Below are 20,158 nucleotides of genomic sequence, written 5' to 3' on the forward strand. Positions count from 1 at the left end.
CAATGCAGGCATTTCTAACCTTAGCTTTAAATTTACTGCACATTTTGAATATATTCTGCCTTTCTTCTGGTATCATTGACTGAATTCCCAGGTTTACTTTTTGCATGAATTTGATTCTTTATGCATTTGTGTGTGCATTTCTAAAGCAAGCTACGCATGACCCCACCGTGGAAGATTCCGCTCGCCCACAGAGGAAGGAGGACCCACCAGGCTAGCATGCTGGAGACCGGGGACTTGCCCGCCGCGGATGGAGAAACATGCTGCAGACCTGAACCCGCCCGGAAGGCCCAGCTCTCCTGCCGCCGATGGAGAACATATGCCACCGACTGGAAACCTGTCTAGGAGGCCAGGCTTACCCGCCTAGAGTCGAAGGAGTCGGACGGAGGGCCGGTAAACAGACCGGGAAGGAGTGCATTTCATCGATGGTGGAGTGGGCCGCTGGAGGCCTTGCAACAGTCTGGGGCTCTGCTGGATCGGGCGTCGCTCCCAGAGGCCGAGCACGTGGACCGGATGCAGCCTAGTGAGATGGAGCCGTGGCGGGGGACACCATGGCTGTGCTTGGCCAGGCCGACCCTGCAATGCCGCTAGGACAACAGGGCTTCATAGTCAAGAACCCTGCACTTACAACAACTAGGACTTGAAATTAGCACCAAACTGGCAACTCTGTATACTATCTCAGTATACTACTGCTATACACTTGTACTGTATCTGAGATGCTTATCTAAGATGTATTTAAGTGTTTATATATAGTGATACTGAACTGTATACAAAAATGAATTTCACTGTATCTTGGTGCTTATGACACATAAAGTATTGTTCCATTACAGTATGTTGGCCTTTTAGATTATAGAAATATCACACAACTGCTGATGCTGTGGAAGGTCAGCCCTCTATTTCAGCTGAATCAAACCCCTAATTTTGATTGGACTACCTCAACAACCAAAAGGAGTAATCACCTGCAACACTGCCAGCACTATACCATGTGCAATACATTCTCCAAACATGTCTGTAAGGATCTATAGGATTATAGAGCATGGAAACTAGCCCATTGGCCCAGCTTCTTGCTGACCAAGTTACCTAACTGTACTAATCCCACTTGCCTGTACCTGGCCCATTTCCCTCTCAATTATTTCCAACCCATGTACCTGTGCAAGGGTCTTTTACATGTCCTAATTGGACTCCTCATGAGCACTTTCTCTAGCAGTTCATTCCAGATATGTTCCACCTTCTGTGTGAAAAAGGTGCCCATTGAGGACCTCATTAAGACTTCCCCCTCTCATCACATAGGTCCTCCAGCATTAGACTAGGGACCAAAGGGCAGATAGGGCTATACACAAAATATTATTTTCTTCCATGCGTGTACGAAAACTGAAATCCGAACTTGCTGACAGCTGTTCAGCAGCAATTCTCTGATTGAGCTTTGCGAATGGACTCATTGAATCCATCCATGAAGCATGATGTTGTCGTACATTCCCTGCATTTACGATGGGGAAAGCTGCTTGGCCTTGCACCAGGTTGGACCCTACATAGGGCAGGTCACTCTATTTCAACAGGAGGGATGAAGATTTTTTAGTTTTTGATTATTTGGATGTTTTTAAGTTTCAAAATATTTAATACTTTAGAATTGTTCCTGGATGTCCTAACCAATCATAGTTTTTATATAGTTGGCTAAGCTAGTGGTGGGACTTAGCCTGGTTTCACAATTTTTCAACAGGCCTATATGTGGACCTCCTCTCCACACTCGATCCCCACCATCAGAGATGGACAGACCCACGCACAAATATACCCCCACACACCTCCCCATAGTATGTGTGTGGAGAGCTTCATCTGGGATATTTTCATCACGAGATCTGCACAGAATAGATGCAGACGTTTAAACAGCGAGCACAGGTGACTCATCGATTTCTGCAACTAGATTGAGGTTGACTCTTAAAGAACAGTTGGAGTGAAACAGTTGTTAGAATAAATAACCACAAAATAGTTTTACAGCAGCTGCTCATGTTCCAAGTTCAAGCTCCCAGTGCTAAACCTTTTGACTGGAATTCAAATATATGTGCCTGAAAATCCTTGGATTCCTTCCTGTTTTTACTGAGATCGTGGGGATCTTAAGGGTTAGTATTTTGGCAACTAATCTTTGAGAAGCTTCAGCACTTCTTTTGCATCAATGTTTCTGTTGCCTTGATGACTATAATCAAATTATAATCTGTATGAATGCTAAAGTCAGCATTGACAAGATTATATATTTTTTGTAAGAAAAAGGCAATGAGCTCAAAATTAACAAGAGACATTGCAATAATCAAATAATTAGCCTGTGTGGTTCTAAAACACAAGCACTGTGAGATAGGATGGTGTGAGTGATATATAGCTGGCAGATCTGTAGTGGCTGCAATGACAAAAATGGAACAAGCTTCTGATAAAACACAGCATACTCTGTCCCAACTATTTCTGGTATCTTGTGCAGCTGACATTTAATGATATTTAAATACAAATATGTGGCAAAGTTGCTTCAAACAATCCAGGAAGGAAATTATAATTTGCAGTGGGTCACACATTTTGGGTGTAATTAAGGTTAAAAATATTCAATATCTATACGTATGTGGATGCAACATTGAAGTTGCCAGTCTTAAGAAAACTACAAGTATTAATAGAAACCATTGGGACACAAGAAACTGCAGATGCTAGAATCTTGAGCAAAACACAAATTGCTGGAGGAACTTAAAATATCAGGCAACACCTGTAGAGGAATAGACAGATGACATTTTGGGGTCAGGATCATTCTTTAGACTGATTGTAGTCGGAGGCAGAACGTTTGGAAAGAGGTGGCGCTGGGACAAGCCTGGCAAGTGATAGATGGAAACAGGTGAGGAGGAGCTCAACCAGATGGGTTGAGTTAGTGGACAAAGGCTGGAGGTGAAATGGAGACAAAGGATGTCTAAAAAGGAGAGAAGTTAAATATAAAGCCAGAGGGAGAGATATATTGGTGGAAGGGGACAGTGAGGAGAGAAGAGAGGGGGATAAAAGTGACTTGGGGTTGGTGGGGTGGGGGCGGTGGGGATGGGGGGGGATGAGTGTACAAAGGAGGAGAACACATGGTAACTGAGCGGTGGGAGATGGTGGGAATGGGTGTGCGCTGAGGTGGGAGAAGTCATTGGTTAAACAGGAAAAATTCTTGTGTATTTGGCACCATTTGGATCAACCAACGTGTAAAGACTGCCTAGTCTTCCAAATGGCCAAACCAAACCATTGAATAAGTTTCAAATTTGTGAGAGACCATAACCAATGTGTTTGCTAAATACAAATCTATAGTTAAAATCGGAACCATTCTGAGATTTCTTGGTGTAATTGTGCACTCCAGATTAGTAAACTGAAGCTTGACAAAAAAAAAACGCATGCAGATTGGGAGTTGTGATTCCAAATTGTGATGGTAATATTGATCTAAAAAAAACCCAATGTACATAGTTCACAAATGTAACAAATGTGACGCGCAACATATGTAGAAAAAAAAAGAATGTCATGCCAAGTTGAAGGCTTCTCTTCAATACTTGGTTGCTTTAGAAACATAGAAAAATAGGTGCAGGAGTAGGCCATGCGGCCCTTCTGTTGCTGTGCAGGTAATCCATTTTACATAAGAGCAAAATAAAATAGGAGCAGAAATAGGCTATTTGGCTCTTTGAACCTGCCCTGCCATTCAGTATGATCGTGGTTGATCTGCCCCAGGCCTCATCTCCTATGCCAGTTCCCCATACCCCACATTTCCGTGGTCATTCACAAAATTATCTACATGTGTGAAACATGATTGAGTTAGACAGTGCAGATTACAACTAACAAGGCGATTGTCTGAAATATACTTGCTTGCATAAGAAGCCAGCCAAGCATTCAAACTGCATGAGCCACTTTACCTCTTTATGTTGCTTAGCATTTTATGTTATGTGGTAAGTCAAATGTAAATTTCATGCATTGTAAATCCTGAATGTGTTCCTTAAAGCCTTCAAAATATAAATAATAAATTATAGAATGATGCAGCACAGAAGGGATGCCCAGGTGCTTTTATAACATGTTGCCTTGCAATGCCTGTGTTTCAGCATTTATTTTTCCCACTAGAAATTGTCGTCTCCTCCTTTAGCAGGTAGTTTCAAATCAGGTAATGAAAGAAATTTAGGAGCAAATAAAATTATTTGCCTTGTAGCAGAAACAGGGATATAAATTACCCACTTGTTATGAACCCTGGAGTGGTGGCATGTTGTGGTGGGGGCTTGTTGTCTTCTCACTGGGCAAGTTATGTGATGTGAACCAGCACTTTCAAGGTTTAGGCCAACATGATATTAGAAAGCACAAATGGCAGTTATTAGCTGATGAGAGATGAAGTAGTAGATGATCACATATATATATATATATATATATATATATATGTATATATGTATATATATGTATATATATATATAATATAGATACCAGCAGTATGTTTATTGAGTTAGAAGGATCATGTCATGAGGTCATAAGGAATAGGAGTAGAAGTAGGCCTTTCGGCCCATCAAGTCTACTCCGCCATTCAATCATGGCTGATCTATCTCTCCCTCCTAACCCCATTCTCCTGCCTTCTCTCCATAACCTCTGACACCTGTACTAATCCTTTGGGCTCTACAAAGGAAATATTGTGTGTGTGTAGGAAGGAATTGCAAATGCTGGTTTACACCAAAGCTGGACACGAAATGCAGGAGTAATTCAGCAGGACCGGCAGCATCTCTGGAGAGAAGGAATGGGTGACGTTTCGGGTCGAGACCCTTATTCAGACTTCTTCAGACTAATTGTGCGAGTGGTAGAAGTGATCACTAACAATCAGTGACCACTACAGTCTTAAAGCCAGGATACATCAAGTGTAAATACCCCCTCATGCTTCACATAAAATTGAATTTCTGGTTCTCACGACAACACTTTACCCACATTTGCAGTAGGCAGCTTGCTACCTAGATGTGTAACCCTTTCAGCTGCCCATTGAAAGGCCTCTAAAAATAGCAGCAAGCTATTAGAATTTTGTACCATTTTAAGACAATTGCCACCTGGTTAATAGCAATTTCAATTTCAAATAATTAAAATCGGCCTAACAGAGGAATCATTTTGGAAAATTAAAAAGCTTAGATATTCAATGTTGTACAGGGTTTCTCAGGACAAGAATAGAGTTTATAACATGTAGATTCCAGGCCAACTATTCTGTTTCAGCAAAATTACCCAAAAAAAGTTTAGATTTAGCTCTCAATTTCTGAACATTACTTACTACTTGATAGCTGTGAATTTTAATTTCCTACATTAACTTTTTTACAATCTAACTAAAATTGTAATTTAATTATAATAAGGTTAAATTCTGCCATTGTGTTTTTTTGTAATTTTGTGCTCAGTTAACTTGTGATTTACAAATTCACATTTTTCTTGATTCAGTAAATGAAACTTTGGAAAAAGTAGGGCCGAACCTACGGGGTTTTTTAACCTTTAAAAACTATTTCAATTTTTACTTGTAACCAATTCCAGAAACCAAATTTATCCAGAAAGTTAGATGTAATTCTAGTTAGAACAGTTGCATTCTGCTTATTTGCAAAATAAAGTTGCCACTTGGACAAAACTAATGACAATGTAACCATATGAGGTGTAAACTGTAACATTGCATTTGGATTTCAGTCTATTCTAGTATTGCCTTGTATTTTCTCAGAACAGGACTTTCGATCGCGTGTTATAGTGACTAGCATAATATTCTACATCAACACCCGTTTGAACACCCATACATTAATTATCAGCTCAGAAATAAAACTTGACAACAACAATGTCAAGACTTCTGATTTCACAAACATCTGAAATAATTTACTGAAGCAACTTTATGTTTACAGCTCTTAACTGAACAAAATAAACATCTTCAAATTGCTGTTGTTTCCATTTGGTCTTCCAAGGTCATAATATTTTGTGAGGATCACATTCAATGTTTCTCTGTTGATAAAGGAACGGAGCTGGCTGATTATTGCTGTCAAAGTAGGGGTGTGTCAACTTCCTAAAGCAGTGATACAACACATGCTGCCTTAATCTATTTTTAAACTAGCTCTTTTCTGCTGTGGAAACGTAACCAGTATTGGCGGAGTTCTTTTCCTGAATGCATATACAGTAATGGGCATACAACTAACTCTATTGTTTAAATGTTTCTTGGCAGCCTACTGTTGTTATTTACTTGAAACATTATTTTAGTGGGATGAATCTGCCTGCTGTATGAATTGTGAAGTTGCAGATATGTCCAGTGAAACTGATTCTGGAGGTCGACCTTCAGCAACGACTGTTAGTACAGTAGCTGTCCAAACAGGAGACTCAAGAATTGTAGTAGCTATACTAAAGGCAAGTTTTCTCTTTCTAAAGTTAACTTTGTTGCACTGCTTTTGTACTTTGATATAGGGACTTGATCTTTGTTAAATTTAACTGGCTACTCACATAAAATTCTGCAATGCTTTTATATTAAATTACCTTCTCAAAGTTTTAATCTTAAGCGTTGCACAAATGTGAATTACAGTCTGATTATATGCAAACTAACAATTTAAGGTATAATCCTGATTTCTAGTCAAATAATTAATCTTTGTATTTTAGTCTGGAACATGTGTGGAACTTCAGCTTGTTGAATCAAAACCAAATCTACTTGAAATTGGCAGTAATCTGGATGAAACCAAGAAATTACTGAACGAACATGAAATACTTCTGGTTAAACTAAAGGTAAGGAATGCAGCATGCTCAGATTGGCAGGATTCATATCACACAAATAGCAAGGTTAGCCGGTGTACTGTGTGTTCCATACAATGTTCACTTTAAAGCCAAATCTGTATGAATTGTTGAAGCAAAAATACACGCTCATGCAATTGAATCGGAGAAAACAAAAACTCATGGAATAGGCTGCACCAGTGTTTCTTCAATGACTTTTCTGTTGCAAAGACAGATAAGGGAAGTAAAAATCTGGAGGCTAGGATCAGAGTATTTCTACCAGAATTGAGTTCAGCTGGAAATCGTGAGGTTAGTAAGAGAGCATTACATCGACATTGATCAGGCAGGCTATTGTGTTCTTTGCAAGGTATCCCCATCCGTGGTCTCATCCCCCCCTGATATAGTTGGCTGAGTAAAGGATAGACAAAGATATTTTTTGCCATTTGACAACAAATCTTCCACCGAATTGTGGTGAATTAAAGATTTGGTCTTTTTCAGAGCCCGATTGCTCACTGTAGTTTCATGAATAGTTGAGATGAGAAGAGGTTGGGTTTTAAGTTTAGAAGTTGGGAGGTTGTGTTACGGATGTACAATACATTGGTGAAGTCACATTTAGTGGATTGCGTTCAGTTTTGGTCACCTGTTATACGAAAGATGTTGTTAAGCTAGACGGGGTTCAGAAAGGATTTACGAGGATATTGCCAGGACCTGAGGGCCTGAACTATAGGGAGAGGTTCAGCAGGCTAGGACTTTATTCCTTGGAGGGCAGGAGGATGAGAAGTGATGTTATGGAGATGTACTAGATCATGAAAGGAATAGATAGAGTAAATGTACATAGTTTTCTACCCAGAGTAGGGGAATGATGAACAAGAGGACATAGGTTTAAGGTGAGGGGGGAATGATTTCATACGAACCTGAGGGACAACATTTTTTACACAAAGTGTGGTAGTTGTATGGAACAAGCTGCCGAAGGAGGTGGCGTGGGCAAGTTGGCTGAAGTTTTCACGCTGTATAACTCTGATTCTGTGTGTTCCTTGAAACTAATATAGTTTGAAGTCGGACATATTAAATTTCTAAAAATTAGCGCTAAATTTAATTCATTTTTACTTGAAACAATGAGGCGTGTCACTTCATCAACGTCACCACCAATTTCCATCTGTGCACTCAAAAAATTCACTTGGACCATCTCCGACACCTCCCTCCCCTTTCTTGATCTCACAGTCTCCATCAGAGGATATAGACTATCGACTGCTGACTCCCACAACTATCTCGACTACACTTCTTCCCACCCTGCTTCCTGCAAAGATTCTATCCCCTACTCCCAATTCCTCCATCCATGCCGCATCTCTGCCCAAGATGAAGTGTTCCATACCAGGACATCCCAGAAGTCCTCATTCTTTAGAGAACGGGGTTCCCCTCGCCCATCATAGATGAGGCCCTCACTCGTGCCTCCTCGGTACCCCCGCAGCACTGCCCTTGCTCCCCCTCTCCCTAGTCCCCCTGATCCTTACCTTTCACCCCATCAGCTGTTGCATAAAACACATAATCCTCTGACATTTAGCCACCTCCAACGGGATGCAACACTAGTCACATCTTCCCATCTCCACCCCTTTCCGCCTTCTGCAGAGACCGTTCCCTCCACATCTTCCTGGTTAACTCATTCCTTCCCACCCAAGGCACCCCCTCCCCAGTTATCTTCCCCTGCAACTGCAAGATATGCAACACCTGACCCTAGACCTCCTCCCTTGACTCTGTCCAAGGACCCCGACAATCCATTCCGGTTTGGCAGAGGTTCACTTGCACCTTCTCCAACCTCATCTACTGTATCCGTTGTTCAAGATGTGGACTCTTATACATCGGCGAGACCAAATGTAGGCGAGGCGATCGTTTGGCTGAACACCTTCGCTCAGTCTGCCTGAACCTACCTGATCTCCTGGTTGCTAAACACTTTAATTCCCATTCCCACACTGACCTTTCTACTATTAGAGAGGAAGATTAACCCTATGTAAATTCAGATTGTTTTCACATTAACATAGATTGTCTCCATTTCAAAAAGCTATTGGTAATATGCTACGCAAAAGGTTTGTTACACAAAATAAGTGCTTATGGATTAGGGGAGATATATTAGCAGAGTAGGGGTATTGATTGAATGCCAGAAATAGAATAATTAGTTTTTTTCAGATTGGCACACTGTTGCATCAATCACCACTGGGCTCTCAGCCATTTACAATATGTATTGATGATTTGGATGAAATTACAGAGTGTAATGTTTAAGGGTTGGGTATGAGCTGTGAGAAAGATTTAATGGGTTTATAAATAAACATTGGCAGGCAAACAAGTGGCGGATGGGATATAATGTGGGAAATTGTGAAGTTATTTATTTTATGATGAAAAAATAAATATCAAATATTTTAAATGGTGAGCAGCTACTCAGCTTTACTGTGCAGAGGCATCTTGATGTGATGGTTCATTAAATGCCGCAGTTCAACCCGCAGGTAATACAAGTAATGAAAAAATCAAATGGTACGTTTTCCAGAGGTTCCTGTGCATCAGTTACCATTATTCATTCCGCTGTCTTGACCCTTAGTACTGGAATTCCCCTTTTTAAACTTTTCCCCTTCATTAATTCTCCTCCTCAATCGTATGCCCCGAAACATATTGTCTGAATGGTGGCCGATTAGGAAAAGGGGAGATGCAACGAGACCTGGGTGTCATGGTACACCAGTCATTGAAAGTAGGCATGCAGGTACAGCAGGCAGTGAAGAAAGCGAATAGTATGATAGCATTCATAGCAAAAGGATTTGAGTATAAGAGCAGGGAGGTTCTACTGCAGTTGTACAGGGTCTTGGTGAGACCACACCTGGAATATTGCGTACAGTTTTGGTCTCCTAATCTGAGGAAAGACATTCTTGCCATAGAGGGAGTACAGAGAAGGTTCACCAGACTGATTCCTGGGATGGCAGGACTTTCATATGAAGAAAGACTGGATAGACTCGGCTTGTACTCGCTAGAATTTAGAAGATTGAGGGCGGATCTTATAGAAACTGGCCGCCCGCGGCTGCTCAAAGTCGGACTCATCTGAGTCCACGACTTTGTTAGTCTTTTGTCTTGCCTTACCGCCCGGCCGCGGAGTGGATCTGGCCGGTGCGGAGGCGACATCGGGCACAGCTGATCCCATTATAGGTGATTCAAGTGCCGCTGGCCGCTGCTGGCTGCCCGCTACTCCGCGGTCCTCCCCCACCAGCTTTGTCGCAGCCCTCGTTGCTTTCTTCGACTTGTCCATGCTCCCCACCTGTAAATCGGTATGGGAAACACAAAAAGACCGCAGAGTAACTCTTACCTGCAGGTTCCAGCTTTTAAACTGCCGCTGCGGGGGAACGTCGTTCCACCCCGCCTGACTGTTTCGCAATGCGTGTAGCGATATGACACGCATGCGTCCTGGCGGGGTTCTTCACGTAGTCACTCACGTGACTCCGAAGTAAAATCCTGCTTATCAGAATTTCTTCCAGTAACATTCCCACCACTGATGTAAAGGTCACTGGCCTGTAGTTTCTTGGCTTATCCCGGCTGCTATTCTTAAACATTAGCCATTCACCAGTCTTCTTGAACCTCACCAGTGGCTAACAGAGAAACAAATATATCTGCTAGGATCCCACCAATCTCCTCCACCCCTTGTTCTGGACTTCCCCAACATCGGGAATAATCTTCCTGCATCTAGCCTGTCCAACCCCTTAAGAATTTTGTAAGTTTCTATAAGATCCCCCCTCAATCTTCTAAATTCTAGCGAGTACAAGCCGAGTCTATCCAGTCTAAGGGGACTATTCTCTTCCTATTACATTTTGTTATTAATATGCATAGAATCTTTTATGATCAACCATATTAATCTCTGTCAATATAACATTCACCATATATATTATGCATGATACACATTCCACCATGTAATCCAGTCCGGGATTTGAGTAAGGAATGCAGTTACTGACAACAACCCTGTTCGTCCCTGAGCTCGGCAGTCTGCAAGATGATACAACAAATGCAGCAGTATGTATTATTCTCTCTGCATAGGTTTTAATAAAAGCTTTGTGGTTCATCTAATACTTTGTAATTGATTGATTAGAACACAGATTCCCCTTTACCATATCTGCGATGAGCATCTCTTATCTCCTTTTTGCCCCCCTAAGTTCCTCCCTCAGTACACTTCTACAACCCCTATACTCACTTGATCCCATGTTCCCATTGTTAAGATATGCCTCCCTTCTTTTTCATTACCAGCGTCTCAATATCCCTCATCATCCAGAGTTCACTAATCTGATTTGCCTGGCCCTTCACTCTAACCAGACCATGTTCACCCTGAACTCACCCCATCTCACTTTTAAAAGCCTGCCACTCTCCGGGAATCCTTTTACCTGCTATATGCCTCTCCCAATCAGCATTTGCAACATTCTGGCTAATGCTATCAAAATTAGTCTTACCTCAATTTAGAATTTAAACTATATGTCCTATCTTTTTCTATAATTATCTTGAAATTAATAGAATTTTGGTCACTGATCCCAAAGTGCCCCCGACTGGCACATCAGCCATTTGTCCACCCTCATTTCCTAAAAAGAGTTCCAGTGTAGCTCCTTCTCCAGTTGGACCAATAAACATTGCTTCAGAAAGATAATCATTTAGCACCATTTAATCCCAGGACATTTTAAATTTGAAAATTGGTCAGAAGATCCATAATTGAATGGCAATCTTTCAAAAAAAAATATCTCCTTGTTTGGCATATGATCTGTATTATTTAAGACAACATTCCCGTTGATACATAATAGCTGCTTGGTAGATAAATATTGCCACCGACTATTGGGACTATGGAGGGGAAATCTTTCCTGCATTTGTGGCTCTGACAAGTTTCAATACTTGGCCAAATTGCAAAAATGATCCATACCACAGCAGTATTTTTCTTTCACTCCCCATAATTCACAGTAAATTCAATTTTCTCCAGTACATGTTTCACTCGTTATCAAAAGCTGCCACTAAAGGACTATCTTCAAATCAGATCAGTTATTTTATCTTCCTTTTATTAATCATTCTCACATTTTTCAGATACCAGATCTTAAACTACTAATGAATGAAACTGAAACAAGCGATATTACAAAAGTATATATTAATTTTTTTTCTATTTTGATGTAAAGCAACAATGAGGCAAGTGTTTAAAAATAACCTTGATGAATATCTTCAGTCAGAAATTAGTCTTTGGACATGAAAATTATACAGTGATTTTTGTTTATCAATAAATGTATAAAGGGCGGCACGGTGGCGTGGTGGCAGAGCGGTAGAGCTACTGCCTTATGGCGCCAGTGACCCGGATTTGATCCTTACTAGGGGTGCTGTTTGTACCCCGTAATCGCATGGGTTTTCTCCGAGGTCTTCGGTTTCCTCCGACACTCAAAACATACAAGTTAATTGGCTAAGTATAAATGTAAAATTGTCCCTTGTTTTGTGTAGGGTATTGTTAATGTGCAGGGGTCGGTGCGGACTGAAGGGCCTGTTTCCGCACTGTATCTCTAAACTAAAATTTAATTTGAAATTAATTTGCACCATTTTGTGATTTTATGTGTTTAATTAACTTTTTTGACAGGAAATAGAATGCAGTGATATGAAATATAGCTGAAGGCTCCAGTCACTTCTTACACTTTGCACTACAGTGTCAGCTAATAAACTGTAGGCAGATGGAAGCTAAGCAAAAACACTATCAACATTTTATGTTGAACTTGCCTCTATTGCAGCAAACAGCAAAACAATCAAAGTTTGCAGATTTGCTGATATTTGATTTCTCTTTTTAGTTGGTCAAATGAAGGAAAAATAGTTTGAAAGAGAAGCTTTAAAAATGATTCCACACGTGGGATCAATATTTCTGGCTAAAGAAACAACAATGGCTTTTAATAGTAACCTACGTTTCACTACTGCTGATATCAATGGATAATGGCAAGACATTCCTCTTTAACTATATAGAAAGATTTTAATTTGATATATTTTAAATCAGATAATGACTCTCATTAACTGCAGACAAGGCATGAATACTAAAACTTAAATATTTATACTCTATCATGGAGTAATTTCAGACCTAATTTTGTAATGAAGATTAAGTACTGCAAATGATGCCAGAGGACAGCAGAATGTTGGCTTTCTCTTTCGCTGTGGCCTTTTGTAATAAGATCATAAGGGATAGGAGTACAATTAGGCCATTCAGTAGGGATGTTACATAATTTTTTGAGATTTTAAAATCAAGCCTTTAATTTATCCCATCAGATAAAGCATAAAAAGAACTTCAATTTGATACTTAATTCACTTTCATATCTTTAGTATTAAAAAAGTTATGGCCATTTTCATACTCGGAAATTAGCATCTTGTTCCCTATTGCTTTTCCATTAACTTAACACAAAAGCCGTGATCGATGGCAGGCAATTGACATAAACCCATAACTTCCTTAAAAATTAAGAGAACTGAATGAAATTTTCAGTTATTATAGATTGACGCATTCTGAAACAAATATGATACATGTTACTTGGATGACCTGAAATGAAAGTAAAAGATTAGTTGATTATCTAATTAAGTAGCCATTACTAAATTAACCGTTGTGACGGAAATAGTAATAAACACCCAGCCTTGAAAATTCAAAAATGTGATATTCTCAAGATCAGAACCTTAAAATTATTGTAACGTTAAAATAAATAGTAAATACCCAACAAAAAAGCATATTAATCAGTGTCATCAAATGAATTAAATTCATCTAAATTCAATTACTAGATCTAAACATTTATCCCATTCTGAAGAAAAGGCTAAAAATAAAATTTTAAATAGCCGAAGTATCCAAACAACAAACTGATCCCATTCACACAAGAATTCACAATATAACATGATTTTTAAATCTCACTTTGTCATGAATTTCTATGCCAAATCGAAGGAATTGAATGTTTAATTCCCATAAATGTTACTATTGGTTTATAACACTGCAGCAGGCAAGGGCCGTTTTACACAGACATGTGTTCAAATTCCACAAACATCCACTCTCAAGATAATCAAAATCATTATTTTTTGCACAATCATGCCATAAGAACATCTAAATTATCTATATTTTGTGTAATTGTCTATCCATGATCAATATTTTCATACTAAATATCTGACTAAAAACTATGTACTGTGGAAGTTTTTAGTCAGATATTTAGTATGAAAATATTGATCATGGATAGACAATTACACAAAATATAGTTAATTTAGATGTTCTTATGACATGATTGTGCAAAAAATAATGAATTTGATTATCTTGAGAGTGGATGTTTGTGGATTATGATACAGAGATCGGATTGTGGCAACTGCCATAATTTTGCTCACACTCACAGCTGGCAAGCAAGACACGGCCGACATCGAGGCCTAAATAACATATTTCACATAATCAGATTAAAATGAAATTACACCAAAAACTAGATAAGATGTTAAATAAACGTCCTACAGTACATACCTTTTGCTTTGTCCTGAACTTGCAATCTGTGATTTTGAAGGCATTGTGAGTTGTCCCGATTTTCATCCAGCGATTCAATAGTTAAGAGAGAGAGTTCAAGATAATTTTATTGTCATGTGTCCCTGATAGGACAATGAAATTCTTGCTTTGCTTTAGCACACCAGAACATAGTACGCATGAAAGTTAAGCAACGTTTTTTTTTTTTTTAAATCACGAACGGGTTGACAGCCGAAATTTCCTCATAAGCTTGTCTTACGAGGAAACCCCTCCCTGGCAACCAATAAAAACCTGCATTTTACTAACTTTCCCCCCCCCTCTCGAGTTGCACGCACAGGCAGATCTAGAGCGCCACTGATGACAGGAATTTGTAACAACGCTACATTCAGCCCATCAAGTCTACTCCGCCATTCAATCTTGGCTGATCTATCTCTCCCTCCTAACCACATTCTCCTGCCTTCTATCCATAACCTCTGACACCTGTACTAATCAAGAATATATCTATCTCTGCCTTAAATATATCCACTGACGGCCTCCACAGCCTTCTGTGGCAAATAATTCCACAGATTCACCACCCTCTAACTAAAGAACAAAAAGTAACGTAAAAATATTTTCTGTGTCATTTGAAGCAAGAATAGAGCTTTTCAGAACATGCAATGGTAATGCCCATTTCACTCCCAGTTAATTAAAGTGCTTTATCGCATTCATGAAATCAAATCCATTACCCACTTCCTCTCATTCTCCACATAACCTATCTTCCTCTATTTCAAGTATTAACTTGTTTTCTCTTAACATATGCAATTATAACTGTCTCTAACCCACCCTGCAGCAAAATAATCATCTGTTCTTAGAAATAATTGATACAAACATTCTTCTGCATATTTCTTTCTCGTTAATCATGATGATCCTTCAACGTTGACATCCCAAATGAAGAAATAAATATTTTCCCCCTCAAGGCCTGCTCTGTAACAGGGGAAATCATCCAACTATCTAATTTCTATCGATAACCTTTCCATTCATCACAAAATTCTGTTTACATTGCATGTTATTGTCTTTTCTGTGTCTTTTTAATAAAGCAATGCAGATGCTGCCTGACCTAGAGTCATAGAGCATGGAAACAGGCTGTTTGGCCCAAGTTGTCCATGCCAAACAAGATACTCCATACCCCATTTGACCACACTTGGCCCAATTCCCCTATATCTTTTCTCTCAGTGTACCTGTCCAAATATTTGTAAAATGTCGCTATTAGAATAGAATGCAATTTATTGTCATTCAAACCTAGGTTTGAACGAAATATCATTTCTACAGTTTTTTACATTACAAAACAATCCAAGACCCACACTTAACACAGTTTACATAAACATCCATCACAGTGAGTCTCCAACATCTCCTCACTGTGATGGAAGGCAAAGTCTTTATCTCTTCCCTTTGTTCCTTCTCCCGTGGTCCAGCAGTCCAACTGCAGTGTCGAGGCGAACTGGGGCTCCGATGTTAAAGCCCCCGGCGGGCGATGGTAAGTCCTGAGGCCGTTTAAGCCACGCCGGGTGATGTTAGGCCCCGGCTCCATGTCCTTAAACCCGCGATTCCAGCGGGAGAAGTCGCCGTTGCGGAGCTCGGAAAAGCGGTCTCCCACCAGGGACCTGCGAGCTCCCGATGTTCCCGTCCACCGGGTCTGCGGCTGGTGCCTCCGAACTCCAAAAGTCGGGTCGCAGCCGCACGCCACCACAGCTCTTCCCGCTCCGAAGTTGGCCAGCTCCGCGATGTCAATTCCGCAGGCTCTGCAACTGGAGCCCTCAGGTTAGTCCCGGCCGGAGGTCGCCGCCGGCTCCACGATGTTAGGCCCAACGACATCCGAGACCCGACAGGGAATAGTCGGGTCCCCGCACAGGGAAGAGATTTAAAACGGTTTCCCCCACAGCCCCCCCACCACCCCCCACATATACACAGCTAAAAAAAAAAATAAAAACTAAATCAAGACATACATTTAACAAGACAAAAATTAAAAAAGACAGACGACTGTAGTCGAGCCGCTGCCGTTAGGCGCCGCCACTGTACTGTACTGCCTTAGCCACTGCTTCTGGCAACTTATTCCGTACACTCACCACTCTCTGCATGGAAAATTATGCCCCTCAGGTTCCTATTAAAGAAGTCACTCAGGTGCTGGGACCAGTTGAGTTCCGCAGGAATCTGTGTTGGAAACTCTGTCGGTTGCGATATGTAGAGACGGCTTGAACATAAATGAGGATGTAGTAAGTTTGTAGACCTCTCCAAATATAGTGATATATACCTCTCCAAAATTGGTGGAATTACGGACAATGATGAAAGCTCTCAGCGGAGTATAGATCAGCTTCTGAAATGGGCAGAGAAATGGCAGATGGAGTTTAATCTAAGCAAGTGTGAGGTGTTGCACTTTGGGTGGTCGAATGGAAGTGGAAGGTAAACGGTTGATAAAGTCACAGAGTGATAGTGTGGAAACAGGCTCCTCAGCCCAACTTGCCCACACCGACCAGCATGTCATACACTACAGCATCCAACATGCTACACTAGTACTGCCTGTCCGTGTTTGGTCCATATCCCTCCAAACCTGTCCTATCCATGTACCTGTCCAACTATCTCTTAAATGTTGGAATAGTGTCTGCCTCAACTACCACCTCTGGCAGTTTGTTCCATGCAGCCACCACCCTTTGTGTGAAAAAGTTACCCCTAAGATTCCTATTAAATCTTTTCCACTTCACCTTAAACCTATGTCCTCTGGTCTTCGATTCACCTATTCTGAGCAAGAGACTCTGTGCATCTACCTGATTATTCCTCTCATGATCTTATACAGCTTTATAAGATCACCTCTCATCCTCCTGCGCTCCAAGGAATAGAGTCCCAGCCTACTCAACCAATCCCTGTAGCTCAGACCCTCTAGTCCTGGCAACATCCTTGTAAATCTCTTTACCCTTTCCAGCTTGAAATCATATTTCCTACAACATGATGCCCAGAACTGAACATAATACTCTAAATGCGGCCTCACCAACGTCTTATACAACTACAACATGACCTCCCAACTTCTATACTCAATTCTTTGAATGAAGACTAATGTGCCAAAAGCCTTTTTGACCACCCTACCTACCTGCGACTCCACTTTCAAGGAACCATGCACCTGCACTCCTAGATCCCTCTGCTCTGCAACACTACCCAGAGCTCTACTGTGTAGGTCCTGCCCATGTTAGACTTCCCAAAATGTAACACCTCACATTTCTCTGCATTAAATTCCATCAACCATTCCTCAGCCCACCTGGCCAATCGATCCAGATCCTACTGCAATTTTTCACAACCATCTTTAGTATCAGCGAAACCACCCACTTTTGTATCATCAGCAAACTTGCTAATCTTGCATGTATGTTCTCATCCAAATCATTGATGTAGATGACAAACAGTAATGGGCCTGCACCGAACCCTGAAGCACACCACTAGTCACAGACCTCTAGTCCGAGAAGCAATCTTCCACCATCACCCTCTGTTTCCTTCCATGAAGCCAATTTTCTATCCATTCAGCTATCTCTTCTTGGATCAAATGCGATCTAACCTTCCAGAGTTGTCTACCATGTGGAACCTTGTTGAATGCTTTGTTGAAGCCCATGTATACAACATCTACAGCTCTGCCCTCAGCGACCTTTTTGGTCACGTCTTCAAAAACCTATAGTGTGTGAACATACATAGTGTGTGTCTGCAACTCCTGGCTAATTCAATAAACATTCTTCCAACAAGCATTCGTCTCTTTCATGCTGTGACATTTGAAATATCATTTAGTTTAGTTTAGACCAGAGACACAGCGCGGAAACAAGCCCCTCGGCCCACTGAGTTCGCACAGACCAGCGATCCACGCACACCAAGACACAGCGCGGAAACAGGCCCCTCAGCCCACTGAGTTCGCACAGACCAGCGATCCACGCACACCAAGACACAGCGCGGAAACAGGCCACTCAGCCCACCGACCAGCAATCCCTGCACACCAAGGGGTGTGATGGCAAGACCCTCGACAGCATTGATGTATAGAGGGATATTGGAGTCCAAGCCCATAGGTCCCTGATAATGGCAATACAAGTAGTTACAATGGTAAAGAAGGTTTATGGTCTGCTTGCGCTCATTGGTCTTGGTTGATTTTTCGTATAGTTTGTTCCTGTTAAGTTGCAACATGTAAAGTCATATTACAGTTTTATAGGACTTTGGTTGGGCTGCATTTGGAATATTATATGATGCTCGGGCCTCAACATACAAGAAGGATGTGGAGGCTTTGGGGAGGATGCAGAACAAGTTTACCAGAAAGGATTAGAGGGCATTAACAATAAGGAGAGGTTGGATAAACTTGGATTGTTTTCTCTGGAACATTGGAGGTCGAGAGCAAACCTGATTGATGTATATGAAACTATGAGAGGCATAGACAGGATAGACAGTCAGAACCTTTTTTTCCCAGTGGAAATATCTAATGCTGGAGTGCATACATTTAAGGTGAGAGGAATACACTGTGATTGGTGGGTTCCTGGAATGTGCTCCCAGCTGTGGAGATGGAGGCAGGTGTGATAGGGACATTTATACGGCATTTGCCTGGCACATGGATATGCAGTGAATGGAAGGATATGGATCATGTGTAGACCAAGGAGATTAGTCATCCAGGTTGGACATTGTAGAGCTGTGCTGTTCTCTACTGTGTTCTCTGTTCTAAATCTTTCCCCTCTCACCTTAAATCTATGCCCTCTATTTCTTGATTCACCTACCCTGAGAAAAAGATTCTGTGCATTCATCCTATCTATTCTCCTCATGATTGTATACACCACTATGTGTTCACCTGTCCAAGATGGCGGCGCTGGCTTAACAGCTGCGGCCCACCTGCAGTCCGTCTGTTTTTTTCTTTCGTTTTGTTCATTGTCATGTTTTAGTTAATTTTGTTTTATTAAGTTGTGTATGTGTGTGGGTGGGGTGGGAGAAACATGTTTTGGTCTCTTCCTTCAGGGGATGCGACTTTTTCTTCGGTCGTATTCCCCGTCTCCGTCTGCGCCGAGGCCTAATGGCGGAGCTGGCGACATCGGAGCTGTAGCAGCAGCAGCGGCGGCAGCGGAGACCTGACTCGGCCCCGAAACTGTGGCGGCGGCGGCGGCAGCAGCGGAGACCGGACTCGGCACCGAAACTGTGGCGGCGGCGGCGGCAGCAGCGGAGACCGGACTCGGCACCGAAGCTGTAGCAGCGGCAGCAGCGGCAGCGGAGACCCGGCTCGGCCCTGGGGCTGTAGCAGCAACAGCAGCGGCAGCGGAGACCCGGCTCGGCCCTGGAGCTGTAGCAGCAACAGCAGCGGCAGCGGAGACCTGACTCGGCCCCGAGGCTGTGGCGGCGGCAGCAGCAGCAGCGGAGACCCGGCTCGGCACAGAAGCTGTGGCGGCGGCAGCAGCAGCAGCGGAGACCTGACTCGGCCCCGAAGCTCTAGCGGCGGCAGCAGCAGCAGCGGAGACCCGGCTCGGCACAGAAGCTGCGGTGGCGGCAGCAGCAGCAGCAGCGGCGGAGACCCGACTCGGCCCTGGAGTTGCGGCGGAGGCAGCAACCACCCGCGGAGTTTGAACCGTCGCCTCGGCGCAGAGGGAGAACAAAGGGGGAAGAGACAGAGACTTTAAGATTTTGCCTTCCACCACAATGAGGAGGTGTTTGGTGAACTCACTGTGGTGGATGTTAAATTTGTGTTGATTGTGTGTTTTTGCCATTTTTAAAAATTATATGTATGACTGCAGGGAAACAAAATTTCGTTCAGACCGAAAGGTCTGAATGACAATAAAACGAATCTAATCTAATCTAATCTAATCTAAACCTGTCAGCCTCTTGCACTCCCATGGATAAAGGCCTAGCCTACTCATCCTCTCCCAATAGTTCAGGCCCTTGAGTCATGGCAACATCCTTGTAAAT

At 41.9% G+C, this 20,158-nt stretch overlaps 1 protein-coding gene across 4 annotated transcripts in view; it reads left to right on the forward strand.

Annotated features, from left to right (window-relative positions):
• Positions 1–6,081: 6,081 nt before the first annotated feature.
• ccdc141 (coiled-coil domain containing 141) overlaps positions 6,082–20,158 on the forward strand; it is a 103,418-nt gene continuing 89,341 nt past the window's right edge. For all 4 annotated transcript variants that reach the window (XR_004412541.1, XM_033023854.1, XM_033023853.1 and 1 more), the window contains exons 1-2: positions 6,082–6,369; positions 6,616–6,738. Coding sequence is in view for 3 of the 4 variants with exons in the window: in XM_033023854.1 (XP_032879745.1) it covers positions 6,247–6,369; positions 6,616–6,738 (246 nt within the window). In the remaining variant the exon portion in view is untranslated. The remainder of the gene's footprint in view (positions 6,370–6,615; positions 6,739–20,158) is intronic.

This window comes from Amblyraja radiata, chromosome 7 (genome assembly GCF_010909765.2).
Source record: "Amblyraja radiata isolate CabotCenter1 chromosome 7, sAmbRad1.1.pri, whole genome shotgun sequence".
NCBI lineage: Eukaryota > Metazoa > Chordata > Chondrichthyes > Rajiformes > Rajidae > Amblyraja > Amblyraja radiata.